General features: G+C 41.7%; 1 protein-coding gene across 3 annotated transcripts in view; it reads right to left on the bottom strand.

Moving 5' to 3' along the window:
• The window catches only part of LOC107285323 (protein NDRG2), a 42,122-nt gene extending 18,750 nt beyond the window's left edge, over positions 1-23,372 (bottom strand). Inside the window, exons 1-6 of one of the 3 annotated variants that reach the window (XM_015813499.1) lie at positions 23,264-23,372; positions 13,439-13,521; positions 9,554-9,598; positions 2,995-3,100; positions 215-335; positions 54-116 (exon numbers count right to left, since the gene is read on the bottom strand). In XM_015813499.1, coding sequence (XP_015668985.1) covers positions 54-116; positions 215-335; positions 2,995-3,100; positions 9,554-9,598; positions 13,439-13,516 — 413 coding nt within the window. In that variant the 5' untranslated portion in view covers positions 13,517-13,521; positions 23,264-23,372. Of the gene's footprint in view, positions 1-53; positions 117-214; positions 336-2,994; positions 3,101-9,553; positions 9,599-13,438; positions 13,522-22,405; positions 22,420-23,263 lie in introns of those variants that run through there. The other 2 variants (XM_015813500.1, XM_015813501.1) reach the window with 2 other exon arrangements.
• Positions 23,373-25,081: the final 1,709 nt, after the last annotated feature.

The raw sequence follows: 25,081 nt of genomic DNA, 5'->3' as shown, positions 1-25,081 counted from the left end.
CCTTCCTTTCCTGTCCTGACAGGCACATGTCACATCCTCCTCCCCAGACTCACTTAACATATTGCAAGATGCAGGGGATCATGTCAGCCAGCTGGTCCAAAGAAGGATACTGATACCTAGAAAAGGAGGAGAGAATAGGGGCTGCATTAGATAGCTTGATTCCCTTCGCACCCAACACTGCAGGTGAGGCAGGAATGGAGGCTGCAAGGCTCACCCCAGAGGGAAGGCCGGGGCCCCCTCCTCCATGCCAGGTGCGTCCACATGTATCACCACGAAGTTCTTTATGATCTCTTGCATGTCCTCATAGTGGAAGAGAGTGTCGAAGCACGAATGATCTGGGGTGGGGGTGGGGATGAGGAGACAGAAGAAGGGGTGTCAGGCTACAGAAGGGCATCAGAAGGGCCATCAGAAGGGCAAGGCCTAATAAAACAGGGACAGCCCTACTGGGAAGTAGCCAGTGCTTTTTTTGTAGAAAAAAAAGGTGCCGGAACTCACACACGTCATACAACCCACCTTGCTTACCCTACAAGGTTCCATCCCAAAAAGGTGCCGGAACTCCGTTCTGGGCGTTCTATGACAAAAAAAGCCCTGGAAGTAGCCATAATTTCCTGGCTGCCAATCAGTGTGCCACTATGATATTTTGCTTCACAAGGCAGTCCTATGCATGTTTATTGAGAAATACAATCTCTAATATTCAGCAACATCTAGGAAGTATGGAAAGGGCTCCAGTATTTGCCATAAACACATCTCACAAGAAAGCAAAACATTCAGAGACTAGATAAATCTGAATTAGGGACCTTCCATGCCTCCATGTAGGAAAAACAGAAGAAGGGAAGCTAAAGGGATGATTCAACCAAATGGGTGGAGGAAGAACTGCAGAACAGGCTGCAAATCACACTGAAAATATAAAAATATTTTTAAAATGTTGTCTCAGAGTTTGAATTTGGAATCTTAATTTTAAAGGGTAAATACATTTTTTTAAAAATAGCAAAAATCAGTACTTTTGTGATGGAGCGACATTTTCTAAACTTGAGGTCTTTCAGAAATGGTGCAACTGAATTTTAAGAGATGCCTGAACACATGGTATCGGACGGAAGAAAATTGGTGTAAGAATTGGTGTTTTCTTTTTGACTTAGAATTGCACTTTTGGTTAGGACAGCAAAAAAGTTACCTTTCTGTAACTCTTTTCTGCCACTTAGTGACTATCTGGTCTTTTGTAATTCAGATCTGATATTGCTAATTTTGAGTGGAGGCTATGAAAGGGCCAAAAAACTCAATAAATCAGCAAACACATGTTGTGATGACTTAAAGTCTTTGATTGTGGAAGGAATGCTATAAATGCCATAAAAATGTACATGTAATTCTTGCAAAAATCCTGTGAGAGACAACATTACTGTCTCTATTTTGCAAAGACAGAATTACGTGTTTGACTCCACATTACACTTGCCTTAATGATAACTGCTCCAAACCTCTGCTGGGAAATTGAACACTACTTAACCCACAAGCAGAAATAGCCAGACAGAATAAAAATATTATGTATGGTAGAGAAAGAACAGCTAGGTTCCTTCCGTTGCCTCCTGTTTACCTCTTTTATTAAGTGGCTAATTTTTTCTAGCAGTTGCAAGGAGGAGAAAAAGGAGGATGGAAAATTAGCTGCTAAGATAAGGAGTGATAACTAAGGAGGAAATTCAACCAGCAGCACTTCATTCTTTTTCCTTAATATCTCTACATTTTACTGCTTGCTGCTGGAAGAATTTTTGCAGTATGCAGTAGACAGAGCTTTGGAGAGGCATGCAGGGAGGCAGACTCAGGATCATCTACCTACTATCCTCATTCAAAGATCATCAAGCAGTCAGATCTGGAAATCTGGAGTGTTACTAAGGGCTAGTTCATAGAGGCAGAGGTAGGTTTGTCTGAGTGGGAATATAAACAGAGGGCAGAAGAAAGTTGAACATTATCCATAGATCAGAGGAAAGTAGAATAATCTCATATAGGACTACAGAGCCTTCCTTCCTTCCTTCCTTCCTTCCTTCCTTCCTTCCTTCCTTCCTTCCTTCCTTCCCTACTTTTGCAGCCTAGATTTGATAGTTTAGTCTGGTAGGTAAAATTACAGCATGTCAGCAAGGGCCTCCAAATCCCAGTTCTTTAACAACAACAAAAAAGTATTCCAATCATCACATTCCCCAATTTGTAATAATTCAGATATATATTTGTATTTGTATATACCAGTGATGGCGAACCTTTTAGAGACTGAGTGCCTCAAAACCGCCCTGCCTGCTCTGCCCCTGCTCCATCCCCCCACCCTGCCCCCACTACATCCCCGCCCCACCCGCGTGCAGGACCACCCACCGCCTCCAAGCCCGCTGTAGCAGATCACCCAGGTGGCCCAGCAGCGTCATGACAGTCATCCCCTCTGCCTGCACCCCGCAGCAGCATCTATGCGCGACAGGGCGCGAGGGTGGAGTCTTGTCTCTGCTGCCATGTGCTTGGCTGCGCTGCTCTATGCGGGCCGTGCCCGGGGGCAACTTTCAGCTGGGGGGGCTCCTGGTGGGGAGGGGGCCATGGGGGGAGGCAGGGCTGGGGTGCCGGCGCACGTGCCCACAGAGAGGGCTCCGAGTGCCGCCTCTGGCACGCATGCCATAGGTTCGCCACCACTGGAATATACCGTATAAGTTATGTCAATATGTAGGTCATAAACTGCAAAAGAACTTGTTTTCCATTTCCATTCTTTTCCCTCAGCTACCACTAGGAATTGTGATTTAATTGAGCTTTTAATAAAACACACAGTCAATACTGCATGTATATATACATACATAAGTTTCTGATCTTGCCAAATGAGAAATTCTTGGGATTTTTCCAGAACAATAAGACCTTTTTAAGGCTGCAAGAGTTTAATTGAAGTTCTATATACTCTCTTGGTGAATTCTGTTAATTGTGGAACTCTCTTGTTTCCCACCATCCACAGCCCCAACCAAGAGGATGTTCTGATCTTACGATTTTGTCCCACATCATGATAGGTGAGGATGGCTGGACGCTTGGGCTTGGGTGTTCCATGGATGGTGATGGTCACAACCCCATAAGGTGTCTCCACTGTGTGTTTCTGTAGAAGAAGAAGAGAGATTAAGATGAACAAATGAAAGATTGTAAATATCCTAGCCCAGTGTGAGTAATTGCAATGAGGATAACCCTGAATTCATAGAAAGGGAAGTTAAATTGAGAGGGCTGGCGAGACCTTCAGGCAACATCTTCAAGTATTTGGGAAAACTTTCATGTTCATAAGCACTCACTCTGTGATGTGGAATCTGACAAATTAGGATGCTCCAAATTCTATGTAAATGAAGCTTGTATGCATTTATACACACAAACAAAAAATTGTTCCTATGGAGCCCAGCTTCAACCACAGCTTTTCCATATAAGAAGCCCAAACAACATGCTGGGGAAAAAAGCCCTTTGGATAAATAAATAAAAGCCAAAAGACAACAGAGAACTGGCAGAAGTTCAAACATTACTCAGGGTCAAGTCAGTTATGTATGTGAGGCTAGGTAAATATAGTGTCTGCATAAAAAAGAAGCCATTACTGTACACAAATGTAAAAAAAAATCCTGACTTTTGCAGATTAGTTAGCTTATTTTGCAAAATGTATTCTGCTTATCCATATAACATCTGCCTCCTTCCAATTGCTCAGTCTAGTTAAATTGCTAGAAAAAAACCAAAACAACTTATCATGGAATACTTCTGTATCTTTAATTAAAGTTTATTTTTTTTAAAAAACAGTATGTTGAAGGGAAGTTCTCATAGCACGGATAAAAGACAGATTATCCCTCTTCCATGAGCTGCGTATTGTCCTGTTACCTACACGGCAGCTGAAAAACTGGTATTTCTCTTCCTGCTTCCCTCTCACCATCTATATTTCCAGCTTTAAGGAATGGAACCTTGGTTCCAGAAGCCTCTATTTTAATGAAAAACTATTAATGTTGGAATGCTGTATCCTCACTGAAAACAACCACATCAATATTGTAGCTGTATATCTCTATTTCGACAGGGTTTTTTTTGACTAAAAGTGATTCTCAACCTCAGCAACTTTAAGATGTGGGGATTTCAACCCTCGGGATACTATGGTAAAAAGTCATATTTGTTACTAAGTTTTATGGTTCCTGATAGCTTGTTGTCCGCTTATTCCTACTTGGAGTTTAGCTCAAGGCCCTTATGCCAGTTTTCACCCTTCAATATAAACATTACATTTATAACGTATAAATATAATCTGTAATTGTAAAACCTATCTTGAAAATACTGTGTTCTGAAGGACTTGGTAGGTTAGAAAGTGTGATTTTCAGAACAAGCCTTGCTTGACATTTGTCAACTGTAATGTTAATGTTGTCTATTCTACCACATTTTAGAACAAGTGTTCAATTCATCACAGAGAACACACTATCTCCACCTTGTAGTTTTCATAATGCCCAGAGAAGGACTTGGGTCAATAATGAAAAACAATCAAGTTCTATTTTGTTTTGCTTTAAGTTCATTGTTTATTCTCCCAGCCCTTCCTGCTAAGATTTTTTCTGATGGCACACAAGTGAGCTCAATGTGTTCAAAAGCAACCAGAGAAGCAGGGAAGGGCTGTGCTATTTGGCACTCACAGATATTTCTTTCCAGAACCAAAATAACAGGTCAAGAAAAAGGAGGAAAAGGGGAAATGAGAAAAGCAGCTCAGAAGACAGGTAGCATATTTAGATGTAATAAGTATCTTGAGGAACAGGACCACAAAAGAAAAAAAAAGGAGTTGGAACTGGTCAGTTGAGATGAACAACCTGGAATAAGCTCACCAAATGAAACACAATGTGTATTGTGCATTGTGGCTAACTAACTTTGCTTTTTTGTCCCTCTTTTTTAGAAGAGTAGGGTATTTTGTAGTGGTTAAGGTGTTAGATTGACTGAAGAAATGTAGATTCAAGCTCTCTGTTGACTCTGCTCAATCCAACCTACTCACAGGAAAGGGATAAATTGGCAGTAGGCATGACTTCCCAGAGACAAGCAGAAAATAATGGTTATTATTATAAGGAGAGATTGAATACCTAAGCATAGTTCCATCAAGCCAAATAGGCCACTACTTATGCATTGTAGGTTGTCAGGCTTGTTGTAGCTTAATTATTGCGTACATAGGCAATCTATATCCATTTTTGGATGAATTTGTGCTGGAGGAGAACACCCACATAGTGGAGTATTTCAAGTATTCCCAAGAGAAGAACTCATATTTGCATATTTGGCCCAACCCTGTATATACTTGGCCCATTTTCTAATAATTAAGATACAAGCAGGTTCTGAAACTTCTGAAATAGTCTACAGTTCCTGCTTGACGTGGTAATAAACAGCAATTTTAATTAATTTGGCTACATAGACAACTTTCTGGTATGGCACTTAATGGTGCCCTGCAGCACAGTTTGTCCAACATCAAGAGAAGATCAAAGTGAGGAGTCTGTATACTTATATCTACAATACAACCCACATGGGCACATAACAATATTCATGACTGTAAAATTACAGGCAGAACACACACACCCCTGGAATTTTTAAAAATATGTCAAGAGTGTTCCTTTTGATCGGTCAGTTATTCCTTCAGTTTAGTCTGAACAAGAATGGTCAGAGATAAAAACTCGAACCCATAATGTACAGTAGTGAGAAAAGTTGCAGTTCTAACATTCTGTCTCTTTTAAAAAGTACAAGAGGCCCCTTCCCACTTAATGGCCTGTCCATTTATGAAAACTTGCATCTCTACAAGCAGTTTTGTCTTAGTTTCAGCAGTCATTTAGGCGACAGGTGAAAAACCGCTCCATGTTGAGATGAGTATTTACAAAGTTATTTCTCCTGCCTTCCTTTGGATGCTGTTATATCAGCTACTGTTAGAGGACTGAAGTGTAATCTAATATTGGATTGTTTTATAGCCTCTCCTGCAGTCTGCTTTATCAGTTGTAGTTTTTATTACTTTTGTAGCAATTCTAGATGAGTAGCCTCAGAGCTGGTGACAGTTTGGCAGCCCTTCTGCGTGGGTTCATCAGGTCCAAGGAAGCCACTTCCCCACAAATAGAAAAGCCAGATAGGAGCAAAATTAGTGAGGCTGGTAAAGGGCCTCTATCTCCATAGCAAAAGATGGTCTGCCAGCAATTCTAACAGTCTCTCCTTCTTTCTCCTTCCTTTGCTAAAACAAGCATCAGCAGAGGCAAAAGGATGCAGCCAGTTTTGCTAGCAAGCACTACTGAAGTTGCCTAAATTATTTGATTCCACCCATAGGGATGTTCACAGGGCAAGTCAAAAATAAAAAAGTCAAGACAATAGCCACCATTGTGTGGTTTTGACTTTTTTTTAACAGCCACCCCTTCCCTCCTCTGAGAATGCCTCTGTCTACCCAAGGTGCAACTGAGTTCCCAAAAGAGTCCTTTTCAATCTTTGAAACATGGTGGGGAATAAAAAGAGTGCCACGGCAGTAACCCTGTTTGGCTTGGCTTGTTCTTGTGCTTTTCTTCAGAATGGAAGGCTGGTCCTAAGTAAATACCCAAAGCCAACACTAAGCTTCATTGCCATTTTGGAGGGAGGCCATAATCGACTTCTTGCACAGTATCGTCACACTTAAACAAAAAGGACGGGAGAGAAATTCAAATTTTGTGCTGTATTCTAACCTTTCCCCATCCAAATCCTAATTATGTTTTCTCTTAACTCTTTTCCCTCGTTAATTGTTTCCTCGTTTTTTTCTTCTTTCCCCAACTAGCTGTTAACATTCTGGAGCTCCCAAATACACTTAGTTTTCAGTTTAGCTGTTTTGGAGAATTTGTATACATGCTTAGATTTGCTTATTATTTGCTTTGTCTCCAGACCTAAAATGAAATCGCTATCGCTCTATTTTTTTTGCTACCTCTGAGCAGCAAAAAATTTATTGTCTGAGGGAATGATAAATAAAACTAAATGTGCAGCTGACTGAACAGGACTGGAACAGCTGGTAAGCTTGGGGGCCAAGTCTCCTGGATTCACCCACGAGTTCAGGGGATGGAATGCGAATGTAAGAGGCCAAGCAGTTCAAAGTAACAAGCAATTTGCTTGGTAAAGCCAGGGCAGACAAGGGTCTAAAGCTCAGTCTTCTAGTTTGGAGCATGGGCTTGGCTCACCTCATAGGAGGTCAGATGATATAATAAAACTTTTGCAACAAGAAAGAGAAATTGCTAATTGGTATCCAAAGTAGGCAAAAGATTTTCTTGTCCTTTTTTAAAAAAACCTGTTTTGTCATATAACCTTACTGTAACCCTGTAGGCAAATATTCTTATTTTGTAAACATGGGGGAAAAGAGCCCACATGATAAGTTCAAGTCCAGTCAAGGGGTTCATGACTAAGCAATTATTTCTCTAGGTGCATGACAGGCAGGCATTGCAACAGGTGCATGATGGTGCAACAGAATGGCCAATGGCCCGATAAACAGCTCAGTCTGCTCCTATGCCTTTCAAAGCTGCTTAATATTCAGGGATAAAGGGAAGTGATAAGCATAACTTTGTGCGGGTGTCCACGGTTTAAGCTGCTGCTGCCAGCACAAAGGCAAGGGTGTTTGGAACATTTGGCAACCCCGTTACACAACGATGAAGAAAGCTGCTAGAGTTGAAATTCATGATACTTCTTCTTAAGATCATACCACAAAGCAAGAAAGTTAACTTCCTATTCTCTGGCCAATAAGGTAGATGGCCAGGAAGTGTAGTGGTTGAAATGGTACAATTGGAACAAAGCACAGAGAGTTTTTGACTTACAATCATTAATTTAACTATTTGAAAAAAGGGCCTTACAACTGTTCTCATGCTTTAGGCTGTCAGAGCATGCTCATAATCATGAGATCAAAATTTAAGTGCATGGCTACCAGATTTATAATGAGTTGCAGTGTCCCAGGATCATGTGAACAACATTTGTGATCTTCCCAGCTGGCTTCCAACAAGCAAAGTCAATGTGGGAAGCCAGATTTACTTAACGATTGTGTAGTTCATTTTATAAATGCAGTGATTTTGCTTAGTCATGGCAAAAAAGTCATAAAATTGGACATGGCGCACTTACCAGCCACCTTGCTTTATCAATGGAAATTTTGGGCCCAAATGTGGTTGTAATTCGAGGACTACCTGTATACTACAATGTGACAACAGCAAATAAGAAGCAGGCTGCCTAAAGCTAGGATTTCTGTGGAGAGTTGTTATTTCAGTTTGGTTTGTCTAGCAGGCTTTTGTATAATGCAAAATGGGTCAATTTGGGGGAAAGGCAAAGCTCTTGGTAGGGCAACCACATTGCTATAGGAGGTCTTTGAATCTTTAGGATGGGAAAGCCTCAGTTGAAACCACAGAGAGCTGTTATCAGTCTGTGGATAGCTTAAAAAAGTGTGGTAAGCCATGATTTGCAGAACAAGCCACTAATAACTAGGTTCACACCTCACACTAAACCATAAATCATAGCTTATAAACCTCAATATCTGGGTTCACATAACAATCCATGCCAAAACTAATAAACCACATTATTGTGATATTTGAACCAACCAAGACGGAGAAGACCTGGGTCTAAATAGCATAAATGGTAGGAAATATGATAAACTAAAACAGTCTCTGCCATAGTTAACCTCATATTTGCTGCTTATCCATCTACTTTCATACAGCTCAATTATAAAACTGGTGAACTGTTTGAGACCCAGGCCTTTAATTCTGCTTCCAGTTTGGAAGGACAGATTAGAATTTCTGATTTATTATTTATATAAAAGCTTTATGTAGCCACCCATCTTAAGCAGCTCTGGGCTCATCTTGGATTGATGGCAACTAATCTATGAACTCTATATCTCCCAGTCTATGATGCATGATAGCTTGCAATAGATAATTTCCCTACAGTTACCATTTTTGGTCTGGTTAAAAACCAAGCAAACGCCAATGCAGACCTCCCAACTATTTTGCTCATATTTGGAACAGATAATATTGATTTGATGGAGCATAAAGCAATTTTCTTAGCACAAAGACAAAGCTACGCGGAAAACCTTGTTGTTGGCTCTTTTGCAAAAGTGTCTTGCCAGAAAAAAAGTGACTGTTCTAAAAATGTTCCTGATTTGTAATCTCTGTTCCAGGAATATCTCCTGCTGAACAAAGAAGTCACTGCTTTTGTTGAGTTTACCCAGACGGGTTGCACTTCTCTCTTCCAGTACAAATAAGGAGGGAAAACCCTTTGGTTACATCTTCCCCATTTTCTCCCTCCCTATGGGGAATCAGCCATTACAATTTATCTACCTGACAACAATTTTCTCTTTCCTTGCAAATACCAGGCTGGGGAAAGGTAGACTTATGCAATTCCTCCTTCAAGAAAGCAGGTGATAGCTGTAATATTGGGTCTACCTGTATCCATTTTCTTGTTCAATTGTGGAAGAAGACCAGAAAGAATGGACACGGATAGATCATTTTGCCTCTTCTGAAGTTAGAAGTTCCTGCAAGCCAAAGGGAGGAGGGAAAGCATGGGTTCTGCCCTTTTGAGTAAAATGGAAAGGATGGCATGGTAGTATTACCTGGCCATATTCCTGTAGAAGTTTGTCTGTTATCAGTTCAGCATCCTAGAACACAGAGAAGGAAATGGGGAAAGGGAAGAGACAGACAGGGGGCAAGAAGGTAGCAAGTAAGAGGAAGAAGAATCAGTTATGGGGAAGAGGGGGGGGGGGAAGCAGAGCGTGCAGCCTTTTTGTCATTGGTTGGCAACCTTAAAAAAAACCCCAGCATGGGTTGCAAGCAGCAAATAAATTCATTAGAAAGCAGTTGCACTGCAGAGCTGCAGCAAATGGATCCAAGAACTTGCATGTTCCAGTTTATGTTTTTAACAACTTGCTCAATGGAGGAGGCCAAATGCTTGCTATTGGCAAAGAGGAAAACCTGCTTGTTTTCATTCTTTGTGAAGCTTGTATGACTACAGACCAACTGCACATAAAAATACAATGCATTCTATCTCAAGTAAACTGTTGTCTTTGTAGCACCTTGCCTGGTTTAAAGTTTTGGCAAATTCAAAAGCTTGCATAGTTTTTGATGCCCTTCTTGTATGGATTTTGGACTTTATTTTTTTCTCTCTCCTGAACCAACACAGCTGTCTTTGTTTTTTCTGGGCAAGCTGTGGGTCTGCACTAACTGTTCTCCTAGCTCCATGTCCCATGACATATTGGGAACATCTGCTATTATTAATTACGGTGATGCCCTGGATTCAAGAAACACTGCTGGGAGTGAGTAGTACTAATTCTTATGCAATATTTCTCCTAATGGCTAAATTGCCTTACTTACAATTAGTAGGATGTCTCTGTATATGTGGTGTTTCCCCCCAGAAATGGGGCTATTCCTGTACCTTTAGTAGTTGTATAGGTGTCATAGAACTCTAAATTTGAAACTGAACTAGGAAATTCAAAGTTAGTAATTACAAAAAGGTTTCCTTTGTAACAGCCTGTACAAGCAATTATTAGATGATGATTACAAAGATATCATGCAATATTATATATAATCAAATTCATGATTTGCAGTGTGTGACAAACCTTTCATTTTTAGTGCCCTCACACTGAGAGGCATAAATAGAATTAATACTTTTTCTTTCTTAAAAATGCCTCTCCCAGGTATGTATTTTTGGATAATAGCATAGTTTGTGAAAATTATTCAGCACCTTTTCCATCCAATCACTGGGTTGTTAGGAATGTGGGTTCAGATACCAGATTATAATTTCCCAATTTGCTTGCTAGACTATGACATCAGAGATGGAATCTTTAGAAAGCTCAACCTTTCTAAAGATAATGTCTTTCCCCAGACATTTTTGTAATAACAAAGATAGCATTCATGGGAAAAGGAGAAAAGATGTAGCAAGGAAGGCCTGCCTAACAACATCCAAATATCAGGCTCAGATAACTCTCTCAAATCCATCTTTTCTGCAATTCAACAGCCAACATATGCCAAAGCTTATAGACTAATGATAACTAATTTAGTTAGGCTGGCGGTATTGATTTTACCTGGAATTCCCTGTATTGATTATTTGTCATATATTACTTGTTCCCAATAAACCTCTTTTCATTTAAAAAAGGAATTTTTTTTCTAAAACCTCCTCTATATATGAGACTGCATGGCCATACCTTGTGTTTCAGAATTGGCACAATATTTTTTTAAAGTTCCGCAGTGCTGACTTTGGTCAAAATATCTCCTTTTCTGTTTTGCAGACCCAGATGAATGACTTAGAAGTCCCCAGCTAGACAAATTAAGGCATGTCAGGAGGTTCAGCCTGATTGGTGGCAACTAACTGTAATTATATCTTTTAATAGGGAATCTTTAGAAGAGGGGGTCTGCCAAAGAAGTTTAAATTACCCCTTCTAGTTTGTGCAACTCCAGAAGATTTCAACAGGCTGATCATGTTTCACTTACTGATCTTCCTCAACAGCATTACAATAATGTACAAAATTTCCACTGTTGAAAATATACAGAAAAAGGCAAGCATGCCTTCCATTTATTTATTATTTATTATTGTGCTTATGTTATTTCATGCTGAGAGCTCAAAGAATGGTATATAACACACTGGGTTCTGGATTTTCACCTTCCTCAATGTTTACTAATTTCAGCCAAGTTTTATTGTATGCCTTCAAAATCCTTGTTCATCTTGCAATCAACCACCATATGATAATTTAAAATATAGATATATCTCTTATCTAAAATCAATTTAAAGCACTTGCTCTATGTGTAGCATGGATGGAGGTTTATGCCACTATTTAAGGATCAAGTCTATTCAATGTACTTTACCAATAATTATACTAGCATTTGATAATGGAGAATGAAGGATGCAGGTTTATTCAGATGTGAAAGAAGTTCCTGCATTTTTCTCAGCTGAGTTGAAACTAGAAACTTTCAGAAAATTTGCTGAAATATCATCTTATGGAACATGCAGGATCTTTTCCTCCTTTCATTGGTTCCCCTCAATAAGAGGTCTAATTCTTTGCCAGCTCCATTGTTGTCTATAGTTATTTGCTGTTCCACACTGGAAGAACACAGGGCAATTAGAAGATGTCCTTTTTGTCCTTATTATTGTCATTGGCTGAATGCTTTAATACCAAAAAGGAAGTTCCAGGGAAAGTTAAAAGTAGGCCTTGAGGAAGCAGGACCCTGGCAGATTGATTACACTTATTCCTGGCAGTGCCCTTAGCAACTGCTTGGAAAACAACCACCACTTTTTTCCATTGGCTTTGTACTAGTGTCTTCAATAGTCATGATGTGCAGGTCACTGTATATGCATCTAAGGCAGTGTTTCTCAACTTTGGTAACTTGATGTGTGGGCTTCAAAGCCCTCAGCATGCTGGCTGGGGAATTCTGGGAACTGAAATCCATACTTCAAGCTGCCAGAGTTGAAAAACACTGATCTAGGCTGCGGAAAGCTTTATCTGCTGAATTTTGTATATCCAAATAGCTGTAAAAGGAACATAAATAGGTCAAGCTGATTCTCCTCTCTCCTAATCAGCTAACAACAGTATTTCCAAGTAGCTTTTAATCTTTTAATGTTGCATTGAAATAATCTAGGGATATTAGTGTATCATGCTTGATAGGATTCCAGTGATTGTATAAAACCTATACTGTTAGCTTCAAGTTGTGGAAAATTTGTCTCTCTCCAGATGCATACTAAACTATATTGCCTTTTTCACCAACAGGCCTTCTTAGCAGGGACTATAGGTTGTTGAAGTACAGCAATTACAAGAAGATCTCAGGTTCTCTTGTCTCAGCTAAGAATTAAATTTAGATATACACTTAATTATAATATATTACCTACTGCTGTTCTGGAATTAGATACAGGTTTGATCATTCTCCAATAAGAGTGTAACAGCTGTTACATCTTCACCTCTAAGACTTGCAAAGTAAGGATGACCAACAAGTTGTTCTCCAAATATTGCCAAACAGCCATAGACAGCATGACCAGTGATAAGGAATGGTGAGAACTGCAAGCCAACAATATTAAAGAAAAGCATGCACTGTTTATCTTTGTTTTAAAGAGACAGGCATTTGACAATGCATGGATCTGGCCTTAGAAAGTTTGCAAAAGTTTGACAGAGGAGGAGTTTTTAGCTAGTAGTAAAGGAAGGGTGGCATACATAGAATCATCAATTTCTGGCATCTCTATTTTAAAAGATTGCAGCTCTAAGTAATGGGCAAAAACCTGGAAAACTGAAAATCTGGAAAACTACTGCCAGAGTGATAAACCTATAAGGTAGGTTTTGAACAAGGCAGTTATGAATGTAACTGCTGGGCAAAGATGGAAAAGAAGTAGGACTGGTAAGGAAGGAAAGAAGCAGGACTAGACACAATTTGAAAATATGCTGATGAGAAGGGAAAAAAAGCAGCAGCAGAAGGATGGGGAGAGACGGTTTCCCCCTACACGCACACTTTGTACTGACCTTGCCCGGATCAGGTGCTCCTGGGGCTCGCAGTAGTGGCTTTTCTTCAGTTATCTGCACTTCCTGGAGTTCTGTCATGGCACCTGTAACAAAAGACAAAGACATTGGGAAAATGTATTTACTACATTGATCGGGTGATGTCACTTTCATTCTTCCTCACTTGATAATGACATCATCAAATGATGACTGCACACCTGGAACTAACCTAAACAGATAAGATGTGGATATCCAAATACAACACTTTCCAATGTGGCCACATTTTCTCTCATTCAGCTGCCAACTAGCAAGTGAATGCTAAGTCAGTCAGGTATATCCACGGTGGAGAATACTAGTAGCTCTGCACTGGTGATGTTATCTAGCTAGGTAATGAAATATCCTCAGGAAGAAAAAAAAATCACCAAGAAACTAAATCATCAAGAACTCAACATGCATATAAGAACCACCAATTGCTTTGAACTTAAGCTAACAAAGATGTGGATGCTGCCATCCATCAAACATATTTTTATACTATGAACAACATTTAGTTGCTTCTAGACCTCTTCTGGACCGTGGTACATCTATGAACATGTTATAAAGCAGGGATCCCGAACCCTTGGTCTATGAACCAACACCAGTCTGCGGCATGCCAGAAACCGGTCCACACAAAATGAAGTACCATCTGTGGGATGCAGGCAGCACACGAAACCGTGCCCCCTCCGGTCTGTGAAAAACGTCTCTCCACAGAACCAGTCCCTGGTGTCCAAAAGGTTGGGGGCACTGTTATAAAGTGTTAACAGGACATGTTAAAAACCAGCACTCACATCATTAATCTTTGCTGTAAATGTGAGACATTGGACACACAAAAGATGCCAAGTAATTGTGAAAACTGCCAAGTTTTTCATCTCATTTTTAAAGTTTCATCTTTCTGGCCCTTTCCTGTACACATTTATACTCTTTTAAGATCAGCCTTCCCAGCCTCCTGCCTTCCAGCTAGGTTGGGAGTACAACTCCCCAAATTCCAAGCCATAGCAGCTCTTAGGAATTCTGGAACTGTGGTCTGACAACATCTGAAAAGTGTCAGATTGAGAAAAGCTGTTTATGGCTGCTCTCCAAAACAAATTTGAATTAACATATAACATAAATTCTCAGTCTATCACCTCAAAAATAGATTTTTTTTTAAACAGCCTTTTAATAGACCAAATGTTTGAAAAAGATCTTTTAGATTTTTTTGCAGACAGACTGATATGCTTGGTGTTTTGTGACCTTGTGATACCTTGCCTTGATCTGAACGGAGTTTTAATTGTGGAGTTGAGATGGTTTTCTGTTCCCCATTTCAATGCAGAAAACCACCTTGCTTTCTGCAGATAGGGCAACTGAAGCTGGGAGAGGGTAATGCAAGAGAGGTGAAGAAGTCAACCTTGATGATCTAGACCTGTGGTGGCAAACCTATGGCACAGGTGCCAGAGGCGGCACTCAGAGCCTTCTCTGTGGGCATGCACGCCTTTGCCCCAGTCCTAGGCCTTCAGCTGGGTTTTCTAAAACCTTTTCGCTTTAGGCCTCCCCCGCCATGTACAAAAAAAAAAAGGTTCAATCAATCAGTCAATTTCAACTTCTCGCAGGAAAATAAAAGATCTTGCAAAGTTGGAATTGATTGATTGAACTTTTTAGTCCCACCCAGTCTGCCGTTACCACCGGAGCCACACCCACCCAATGGGCCACACCCAACAATTCATAAGTGGGTTTTGGGTTGCAGTTTGGGCACTTGATCTCTAAAAGGTTCGCCATCACTGATCTAAACCCCTCATTATGTAATCAGGCATGATTTCATATAAACAGCCACACCTTGGCAAGTGGCCAGCAACAGCCAAATGAGACAGGAATATAAGCCAGCTGGGTAACTTTGGGCCAGTCACTCTCTCATGGCTAAACTCACCTCACAGGGTCGTTGTTGAGGAAATAGGAGGAGGAAGGAGTATTGTGCATGTTTGCTGCCTTGAGTTATTTATATAAAAAAATATTTTAAAATAAAAGTCTTTTAAAAAGGTACTTTACCAGTGAGCTACAATCTTTGGTAGTCACTGTGTTTCAAAGATTGCCGTGATATGTTTTAGGACTCTTCCAATATTCCAGGAGGTTTCAAAATGCAATACTCTGATAATGGAATGTTCCAAAATTAGCCCCCAATTGTTCTCAGTAGCTTTGAACGAAAATGTCCAATGCACTCCACAGATTGTTCAGTGCATCTAGTCTGTGGCCATGGAATGCCATGGCTTACTCTGCAACAGGGACAGCAGCAGCAATGTAGATTCTTGCTAGGATGGCAGCAGATAATCAAGAATTGTAACAGTTGCTTCATGAGTAATGCACATAGTCCTCAACTTATGATTAGTCGCTTAGTGACTGTTCAAAGTTATGATGGACCTCCCCGGGAATACGTATGACTTGGTTCTGAAGTTCTGATGGCCAGCCTCCCACCATGATCACATGAAAGCACTTTTGATGCTTGGCATTTACTTCCATTGTTTTGGCAAAATCTTAGCAAACTATTTGTTTGCTTAATGAGCACTGCAAAAAAAGGTCATAAAATTGAGCTAGTCATGTGGATGACCCAATTTATGACTGTTATGACTTACAACCAAGGTGGGCAGGATCTATTATGGGTATACGTCGAGGACCAGCTGTAAAGTAATGACAAAAGAATTCCAAGAGAGACCTTAATGCTTTTTGATTTTTTCTTTTAAATAAATATTCTGCAGCATATTCCAAACACCACTGGAATTAGCCATTTAGCAATGCATGGAACCTATTATTTTTTTTATACAGCCCATTTTAATATGCTCCTAGTAGCCATCTGAAGCAGCAAAAAAGTTCAGATCCATAAAGCTGCAAAGTTGTGTTCAAACTTCTTCAAAATTCTCACCTAGGGCTCAGGCTTCCCTATTTGCCCCTTCCCTCCCATCATTCTTCCAGAAAATACATTCAGTTCCTAAATGTTTGCATTTCTAGAAGAAAAGTTCTCCCCATGCAGGTTACATATAAACAAATGTTTATATTATACTGATAAAGGGCACTTTAGATCCATTAGAGCAGGGGTGTCAAACTCAATTTCATTGAGGGCCGCATCAGCATTGCGGTTGCCCTTGGGGGGCTGGGTGGGTATGGCCAGGGTGGGTGTGGTCTACTGAGTGGGTGTGGCCTACTGGGTGGGCGTGGCCAGCTCTACATCATTCGCGTCAAGGGTGCCTGTAGGGGCCTGGACAGGAGTGGGACAGATCTGAGGGTCTCTGGCAGAAGCGGGTGGGACCGGGGCAAGCTCCAAGGCATGGTCCATTTCTAAATTCCTCACAAAGGGTGACACCTCCCCAGCATGCACCCAGAGGGCGGGGCCAATGCGGCAGGGACTGGTTCCTCGCTGTTTCTGGACGGACTTGTGGAGCTAAGACTGAATGCATTTCAGCCTAGATGGCCACCACAAAATTGTAAATTGGTTCCTGCCCGGCCTGGGCCAGGGCCAAAGCAGCGAGGGCCATTCACTCACTGTTTCCAGGATGGCTTCGCGGGCCACATGAAACCACTTCACGGGCCGCATCTGGCCCCCGGGCCTTGTGTTTGACATGTCTGCATTAGAGCTACTCATTATGAAATAAAAGAGATTCAGATTGAAATGTAAACATAAACAGATTTGATATATGATACCGTGCCTATTTTCTGAGTGGCAACCTTGTCTAACTTGTTGCCTTCTAAATGCATGGGTTTTAACAGATAATTCCTCAGCCAATTTACTGGCTGGGATTGCAGGAGTTCATCCTAATAGCTTTTCTGCATAAATTAATTTTTACTTGACTAATAACTATTAGTAAAAACACCCAACTTCTGAAATTATGTATTATAGCGATACAATTTTGTCACCTACACTTTGTTTCCTGCTAGAATGTTTTATTGGGTTACAACATTAACCAATGCAACTACTATAATTGCTAGGGGTAGAGGTTGGCAGTTTGGAGCCCTCCAGATGTTTGGGATCACGATTCCCACAATCATCCTATGGTCTATGCTGCCACCCCCTAATAAGAATTGAAGTTCAAAACTTGTGAAGGTACCAGGTTGTTTGTCCCTGCAATTAGGAAATATCTCGCTGAGTTTATCCACCATGATTGTTTCCTTTTATGCAACTAATTACTATGTGCTTGGATTCTAAACAATGAATATATGAAGAAATGTTATGATTTAAATCTTGAGTTCAATCTTGGGGATCCATGGCCATAGTTGGTGGCCACAAAAGGTATCTAAAGGGGGTCCATGGTGAAGAAAGAGTCAAGAATCACTAGTCTAAAGGAGTATTTCTCAACCTCAGCAGCTTTAAGACATATGGACTTCAACTCCCATACTGGCTGGGGGATTCTGGGAGTTGAAGTCTACACATCTTTAAATTGATGAGGTTGAAAAACACTAGTCTAAATTCTAAAGGTGAAGGCTTCCTCAGGAGGGGAAAAAAAGTCAATTTTGGACTTTTATTATCATGTGTGTGCAATCTTAGCTTTCAACAAAGAGACATAGGTGAAGTTGTATGGCATCTGTGGTACAATCATACATTTTGGAATGTGCTCCAAAATGTATATTTAATGTCCTGCCAATTTGGACAGATCTAGGATAAGTTAAGTGTATGGAATCAGGGGGCACATATTTACATATTACGTCATGCTGTATAGCCATTTTAAACTCCTTCCTCTATACTCCCAGGGAGAATAAGACTATTGATTTGAGTAGTCTTAGTTTACATATTATGGTAAGCCATGATTCAATTAGTCATAGTTTACATATAAACATTACACAAAACATTAAACTAAAACCAATCAATAGCTTGCTCTGATTGACCTACTCCCTGATTAGGTTAGTAGCAACAGTAATAGCACTTAGACTTATATAACCGCTTCATAGTGCTGTACAGCCCTCTCTAAGCGGTTTACAGAGTCAGCATATTGCCCCAACAATCGGGGTCTTCATTTTACCCATCCTGGAAGGATGGAAGGCTGAGTCAACTTTGAGCCATTCAAAATAGACTCCTGGAGTGAGCAATGAGTTAGCCTGCAGTACTGCATTCTAACCACTGCGTCACCAAGGCTCTTTTGTGCTAGCAAAAGCTAAGCAAATAATGGCTTAGTACATTGTGCTAAGCCATTATTTGCTTAACCATGGCTTATGACAGTTAGGTGTTTTCTTCATAAGTTTGGTGATCAGTAAACAATAATGGCTGGCGTTCAGACAATATATCAAGCTAAAACCAAACAAACCACATGTATGATGTGGAACCTAGCCTGTGTACTTTGTGTTATAGCCAGCTGGGCTTATTCAGAAAACATTTCAAAATGGGAAGATTAAATTAAATCAGTTTTTATTTTTGAATATTTAATTCACCCTGGTTAAAACTATCCATCTTGTTCACTTGGCAGTTTGGGCAAATTACCTTTTACTTCAGAGTTGATTCGTACATGCTCATATATCACTAATGCAACATAATGAACAGAGTATTTTCACTACAATAATGATTCCTAACCTATAATCTAAGAATGAATGATGATTTGTCAGGGTACTGCAGTAATCTTTGGTATGGATGCTAATGTAATGTAAAATATTACTGTATTATATTGCAGTAGGATACATGTGTCCAAAATATCACCAATTTCAACAAATTTTAGTTTTCTTAACATTTTGAAAGATGTAAATCTCTTAAGATTTAGCAAACTTCTAAGTATTTTGTGTGTAGTACGTGTGTGCCTGCAAGTCACTGTTGATTCCTGGCAACTACCTGGACAAGTCTTGGCAAGATTTTTTTCTTGGCAAGATTTCAGAAGTGGTTTACCATTGTCTGTTTTTTAGGACTGAGAGAGTGACTGGCCCAATGTCACACAATTGGTATCATGCCTAAGGCAGGATTAGAACTGGTCTCCTGGTTTTTAGATTGCCTTGATCACTAAATCTTTGGCCATTTAATTGGTTTTAAAAAATAATTGTTGAGGTTCAAAGCCTTATTCAAAATAATTTCTCTGTGTGCAAATCCTTAATATACAGTCATGTATCCCAACTATGTATCATACATAGTGGGATAGCACCTCACTCAAGGATACACCTAAATACAATGCAGAAGGTCCATCTGAATGTGGGAACTGTTTTCATCCATCACATCTTGATATATGCACATCATCAGTTGATGCTGAACTCCACTGTGGAACAGTCATTACCTACCTAGTTTATAGCCTTCTTATGAACACTGTTGTTGTTTTTTAAAAATAGGAACTTGCACAAGACCAGAACACAAAGTTATTAACTGTACTGTGCTAGAGGTGTGTCCACATATGTTCTGCCAATCCAGACATATATCCTGATGAGTCTTCTCAGTTTTTTAAAAAACGGAACTGGCATTTCTCTTGCCTCAAAGGAAACTTGGAACTGTACATTCACAAATACACGTGCTTCTAAGTATGATAGTACACTGAATTATAGCTACAAAGATCTGAATCCCAGAAAGGTCTCTTTTATGGACCTGCCCATTCCTATACAAAGAGAAATGAGAGACATGTAGCACTGTTTGTTCCCAAATGGATCACTGTCTCCCCCCATCTCTACTTCCCAGTCCCTAGTACATAATTCAGAGAATGCTTACATGCCCTATCATGCCACAAAAGATTTTGCATTGGCATTCTTCTTGCAATGCACAGAGGGGGAGCGAAAGGAAGCAAATGCATGACTAAGCATTCCCCCCTTCACTCTTAGCAACTAGGCTATTTTCCTCTGCCTGGCTGCAAGCCCACCTTCTCTTCCATCTCTTAGTGTTGCTCCATCATTGGCCCTTGGGTAGGCTCTGCAGGGCCCTGTACATACAGGCAACCTTCCATTCTTTCTCCTCCTGTCTCTCTATCTCTCTCCCCTCCTCCCTAAGGTACTATGTCTGCTTCCCACTCTGGGCTCCATCCAAGGATCTCCCTCCTGGGCCATAAATAGCTCTTTCGATCACCATGACTCGGGCAGCCATCCAGTTCCCCAGGAGCTCCTTGCCACTGAGGGGCCCTTAATGGGGCCTGTAAAGAGCAAGCATCCAGAAAGTCATGACTCCAGTCTCCATGATTGGGTGTCTCCACTTAATACACCCCCCCCCCCCAGCTCTATACAAAGAAGACTAAACTCATGCCAGGCATCAGAATTCCGTCATTTCTCGTTAAGAAGGCAGAAAAGAAAGTATGGACTAGGAGAGTGGAAGATCCGTGCTTCCAAATGCAAAAGTGCTCCTGTTTCTAGCTATCCTGACCTTAAGGATTCTTGCCTTCTTTGTCTCATTCTTTCCCAATATGCTTTCCAAAATTGCTGCTTTTTCTTCTTCTCATCTGGTTTGACAGGACTCCAGGTTTTTTTTGCCACCAACTCAACTTAGAGGCCAAAGACCAACAGGTGTAGTTTGTGAAGCTTAGAACTGTTGTGCTAGACATACCCACCTGTTGAACAGTTAAAAGCAAAAGAAGCCCTGCTAGGAATAAGTTTTCCATATGCTAAGCCAAAGGAGTCTGAGCAGCACCTTCAGTGTTGCACAAAATACAAAATGTGGATTAAGTACTGTTTACATGGTGAGCAATGCATACTGTATTTATTTCGTCCAAATCATAGACAGATACACGTAGAGAAGGTGATTACATTTGATCCTGGGCTGAATAGTTCATCCGCTATGGGTGAGCAATATTTGAAGCCTTCCTAATACTGCTTTCCAAGTCCCAATGCAGCCTGCAATGAGGGATACTGGGAACTGTAGTTCAGTGCTGGGATCTTCAAAACTTCCTTTTCCTACCTAGAGGGCCTCCTACCTCACAGCCCACATTACCGATACATCTACAAAGGTATTAATTCCTATTAACATCCACTTAGGGATTAAGAATTTCAAATGTACCGTATGATTCACCCAAGCTGTAGCAAGCTACATATGCTTACTGACTGCTCCCAATTTTCTTGGTACCGAATTTAGGTTTAGTGATAGCTCAGATCTGACCTTAACAAAATATGCTCCAATTTAAAAGCAAAATAGAAACTATGTGACAAATGGGGCACATGAAACTACAACTATTCATCTTGGTTTATTCCCACAACCTTTTTCTTTGGCCAATAAGGTATTGACTCCTTACATCATAACTGGAGGGGGCTGAAGGTCAGATTACATCCTTCTGAAACATGGCTAGAGGCAAACTCACCCTTGTATAAGAAGCATTCCCTTTATTTTCAGCACAAAACCAGGAACTGCTTGTGGGCCAACAGGGCAACCAGTGCCAGAAAGTTTCCAGGTGCCTACAGGTTCCAACACAAGGAGTAGCTCCCTGCCAAGTCCCCTTGGCACCTCCATGTGAAGCCTCTGGCTGCAAAAACAGGCAGCAGAATACACTCCTGTCTGGCTCCAGGGAATAGGAACATTCTCTCTCTCCCCACCATGCCTTGCTCTGAACTAGGAATAAAAATCCTTGGACTTCATTCACAGATTTCCCCCTGGCCTATCTAGCCTCAGTAGCACCCAGTGCCTTCATAACCTTCCTTTCTGTAACCCCTGCAAGTGGAAGGAACCCAGTTTCACTCCCTATTATTCTCCTGACAACCAACCAGTTCCTACTTCATGCTCTTTTATTGCCTCTCTCTGGAAATGCATGAATCCCCAAATTCACCTGCTTTAACTCAACCCATCTCTCAGAAACCTAGCACTAGACTCTGTTTGTAGCTCTTTAATGCACTGGAGGTCCATGAATTCTATTAACCACCCCCCCATTTACGGGGCTGATCCTGCCCCCAACCCTACCACTCTAAAGCCAATTCCTTTGGAAGCCACCTGTCATCCCTCCCACACATCTGGATTCCTGAATCTGTGAAATTCTTGGCTTCACCGCGGGCTTCTAGCCATTAGCACTTAGAACCCTGACAGCCTGGGTCCAGCATCCAGCAGCATTTAGTTTGCACACTCACCTGCATTTAACCTTTTCTTCTATGCAAGGCCCTCCTTCCCCAGAGACCCAGACAAGCCAGCTTACACATTTCCCCCCTCCCCTTTACTGCAATCCGATTAGTCCTCCCATCTTCCCCCCCCAGGAGGTAAGGATCCAAAGCCCTCCCCCCTCCCCCCTGACACCCTCCCTCCCAGCACCCTCAAGGAGAAAAGGTTCTCCTCTGCCCAAACCAGCGTAATTTGGCCCTTCAAGGTCTTGGGGGGGGGGGCGACGGAAAAGGCTACCTCCCATCCGGAGTGGGTTTTTCTTTTTTTCTTTCTTTCCCACCCCCCATTTGACATTTGAGTTTGCCGATTAGGTCAATTGCCCAGCGAATTGAAGAACCCAGGCGGGATATTAATCCGAAGCAGCGCCGGCTCGGGTGAGAAAGAGGAAGCCGCCGCCCCCCGCCCACCGCCCCCCATCACGATTTAGAGCGACCAGGGGGAAAATGCTAGCATTAATAACACAGGCATCGAGACCGCCACCTACAGCACAAGGCTGTTTTGACTTGGGGAGGGGCGGTGGAGGACTTTGTTTGTTTGCTTGCAGCCTGGTTTGGGAATGAAAGCTACCCAATTTGGGATGGGGGTGGGAAGGGGTTGGAGCCGAAAGGTGGGGAGGTGGTTCTGTAATATATAGAGCACGCTCGCCTCTTAAGGCTTAGCACACACCTTGCAACAGATTTCCCTTGCCTGATTTTTTTCTGGGTGCTCGATCAGGGGAGAAGCAAGCATGCGAGGAAAAGGGGGGGGGGGAGAAAAATAACAATCACATTTTCAGTTTAGCAGCCCCTCCCCCCACATTGTCTGCTACCCCTCCCCTTGTTTCGGGATACCCTCTGTCCGTGCGTCGCTTCGTCTGTCTTGTCTGCTGCGGCTTCCCTGCCCGCGCTCCGTCACTCAGTCTCTCCTTCCACCTTCACTTGCCTTTGACTCTCTGACTGCAAACACTACCTCCCCCCACCCCAGGGAGACCCCTCCCACAGGATCCTCTCCCCTCCCCCTTCCAGCTCCGCCTCTGCCAATCCGGGCTGCCAACAAGGAAAGGGAAAGGGGCGTGAGGGGAGGAGATCGGGGAAGGAGAAGGAAAGGGGGGTAGAAACGGGCAACCATCTTTCTCCAGATCCTGGTAACAACGGGGAGCCCCACAAAGGCGACCTCCTCTCTCTCCCCGTCCCGATTTCATCCTCCATTCAGCCTTTCCCTCCCACCCCAGCTAAATTCGGATTGACTCCATTGCGGGCTGCTAATATTTTTTAGGATGTGTCTTGTTTTTGTAGCTGCAAAGGCGAAATGTGACCAAGGGTGGCAAGTCGTGGTGAACCTGCGCCGCCTGGAGGTCGAAGGTCCCTCCCCATTTTGGTGGGAGGGGGAAGCGAGCAACATCAAAACCGGTAACAATCCGGGATAATATTAATAACAACAGCACACACACACGCACGCACAGCTGTTTCTGCTTGCCTTTAGCATAATCTCCCTGACGTACAAGGGGCTTCTCCCCCCCCCCTATTGTACCCTTCAGTCCAGCCACAAAAGCGCCTCGCTTGGTGCGGTAGGAAAGGCGGAGTCCTGTCAAGCGGCGGTGAGCCTTGCGCACAAATTAGCGATTAGAAAGCAAGCAATATTTTTCTTCACCCCACCTTTTTTTTTTTTAATAGGAAGCCCTGGATTACATTTTCCACTCTGCAGCCTGCATCAGTTGATTTCTGTTGACTGGGGGAAACCGAAGGCAGTTTTTCCTGTAATTTCTCATAAATCTCTCTCCTTTTCGATACCCGTCACTGGCCATAATGGCAAATTTCAGAAGTAGTTTGCCATTTGCTGCTTCTTAGGATTGAGAGAGAGTGGCTGGCTCAAGATACCCACTTGGCTTTATGCCTGAAGTGAGACTAGAACTCAGGTCTTTAGTTTACCCCCACTGTTCCATTAAAATTAAATTAAGCACCAGGGTCCCGTCACTGATTTTAATATATTGAGCAATTCATTATAAAGGGCTTTAAGTAGAGGTGGTCCTCAATGTAGGATCACAATTGAGCCCAAAATTTCCGTTGCCAAGTGAAATATTTGTTAAGTGAGTTTGCCCCATTTTACAACCTTTCTTGCCGTAGTTGTTAAATGAATTGCTGCAGTTAAATTAGCCAACAGTGTTGTTAAGTGAATCTGGCTTTCCCATTGCCTTTTCTTGTCAAAAAGCTGCAAAAAGAAATCACATGACCCCAGGACACTGCAACCGTCATAAATATGAGTCATTTGCCAAGCGGCTGAATTTTGATCACGTGACCATGGGGATGCTGCAATGGTCCTGAGTGTGAAAAACGGCCTTAAATTACTTTTTTCATGGTCATTAAATGAGCTGTTGTAAGTCAAGGACTACCTGTATAGCTCTGTTTTTTCATCCTGTTTTTTAATCCAACTTGTCAGGTAGATCTTTATTATTCCTGTTTGTTTGGAAGTGTGATCTAATTTAATCTGTATTACTGGTCCCAAATTAGTTTCCTAAGAAAGAAAGGTGCCATTTGCAGCTGTCAGATCCAGACAAGAACAATTGCCTGTGGTTGTTTCCAACTCTTTATCTTTTTGTTCTGGTTCAAGGAAGAGTGAATATCAGCATTTTCAATCTTAGTCTGTTTGTTTTTCAAAGTATAGTGAGCACC

The sequence above is a fragment of the Protobothrops mucrosquamatus genome, unplaced genomic scaffold (genome assembly GCF_001527695.2).
Source record: "Protobothrops mucrosquamatus isolate PMUCROS unplaced genomic scaffold, P.Mucros_1.0 scaffold160, whole genome shotgun sequence".
Taxonomy (NCBI): domain Eukaryota; kingdom Metazoa; phylum Chordata; class Lepidosauria; order Squamata; family Viperidae; genus Protobothrops; species Protobothrops mucrosquamatus.
Note: the sequence above shows the minus strand (reverse complement) of the source record. Positions and strands in the feature narration are given on the sequence as shown.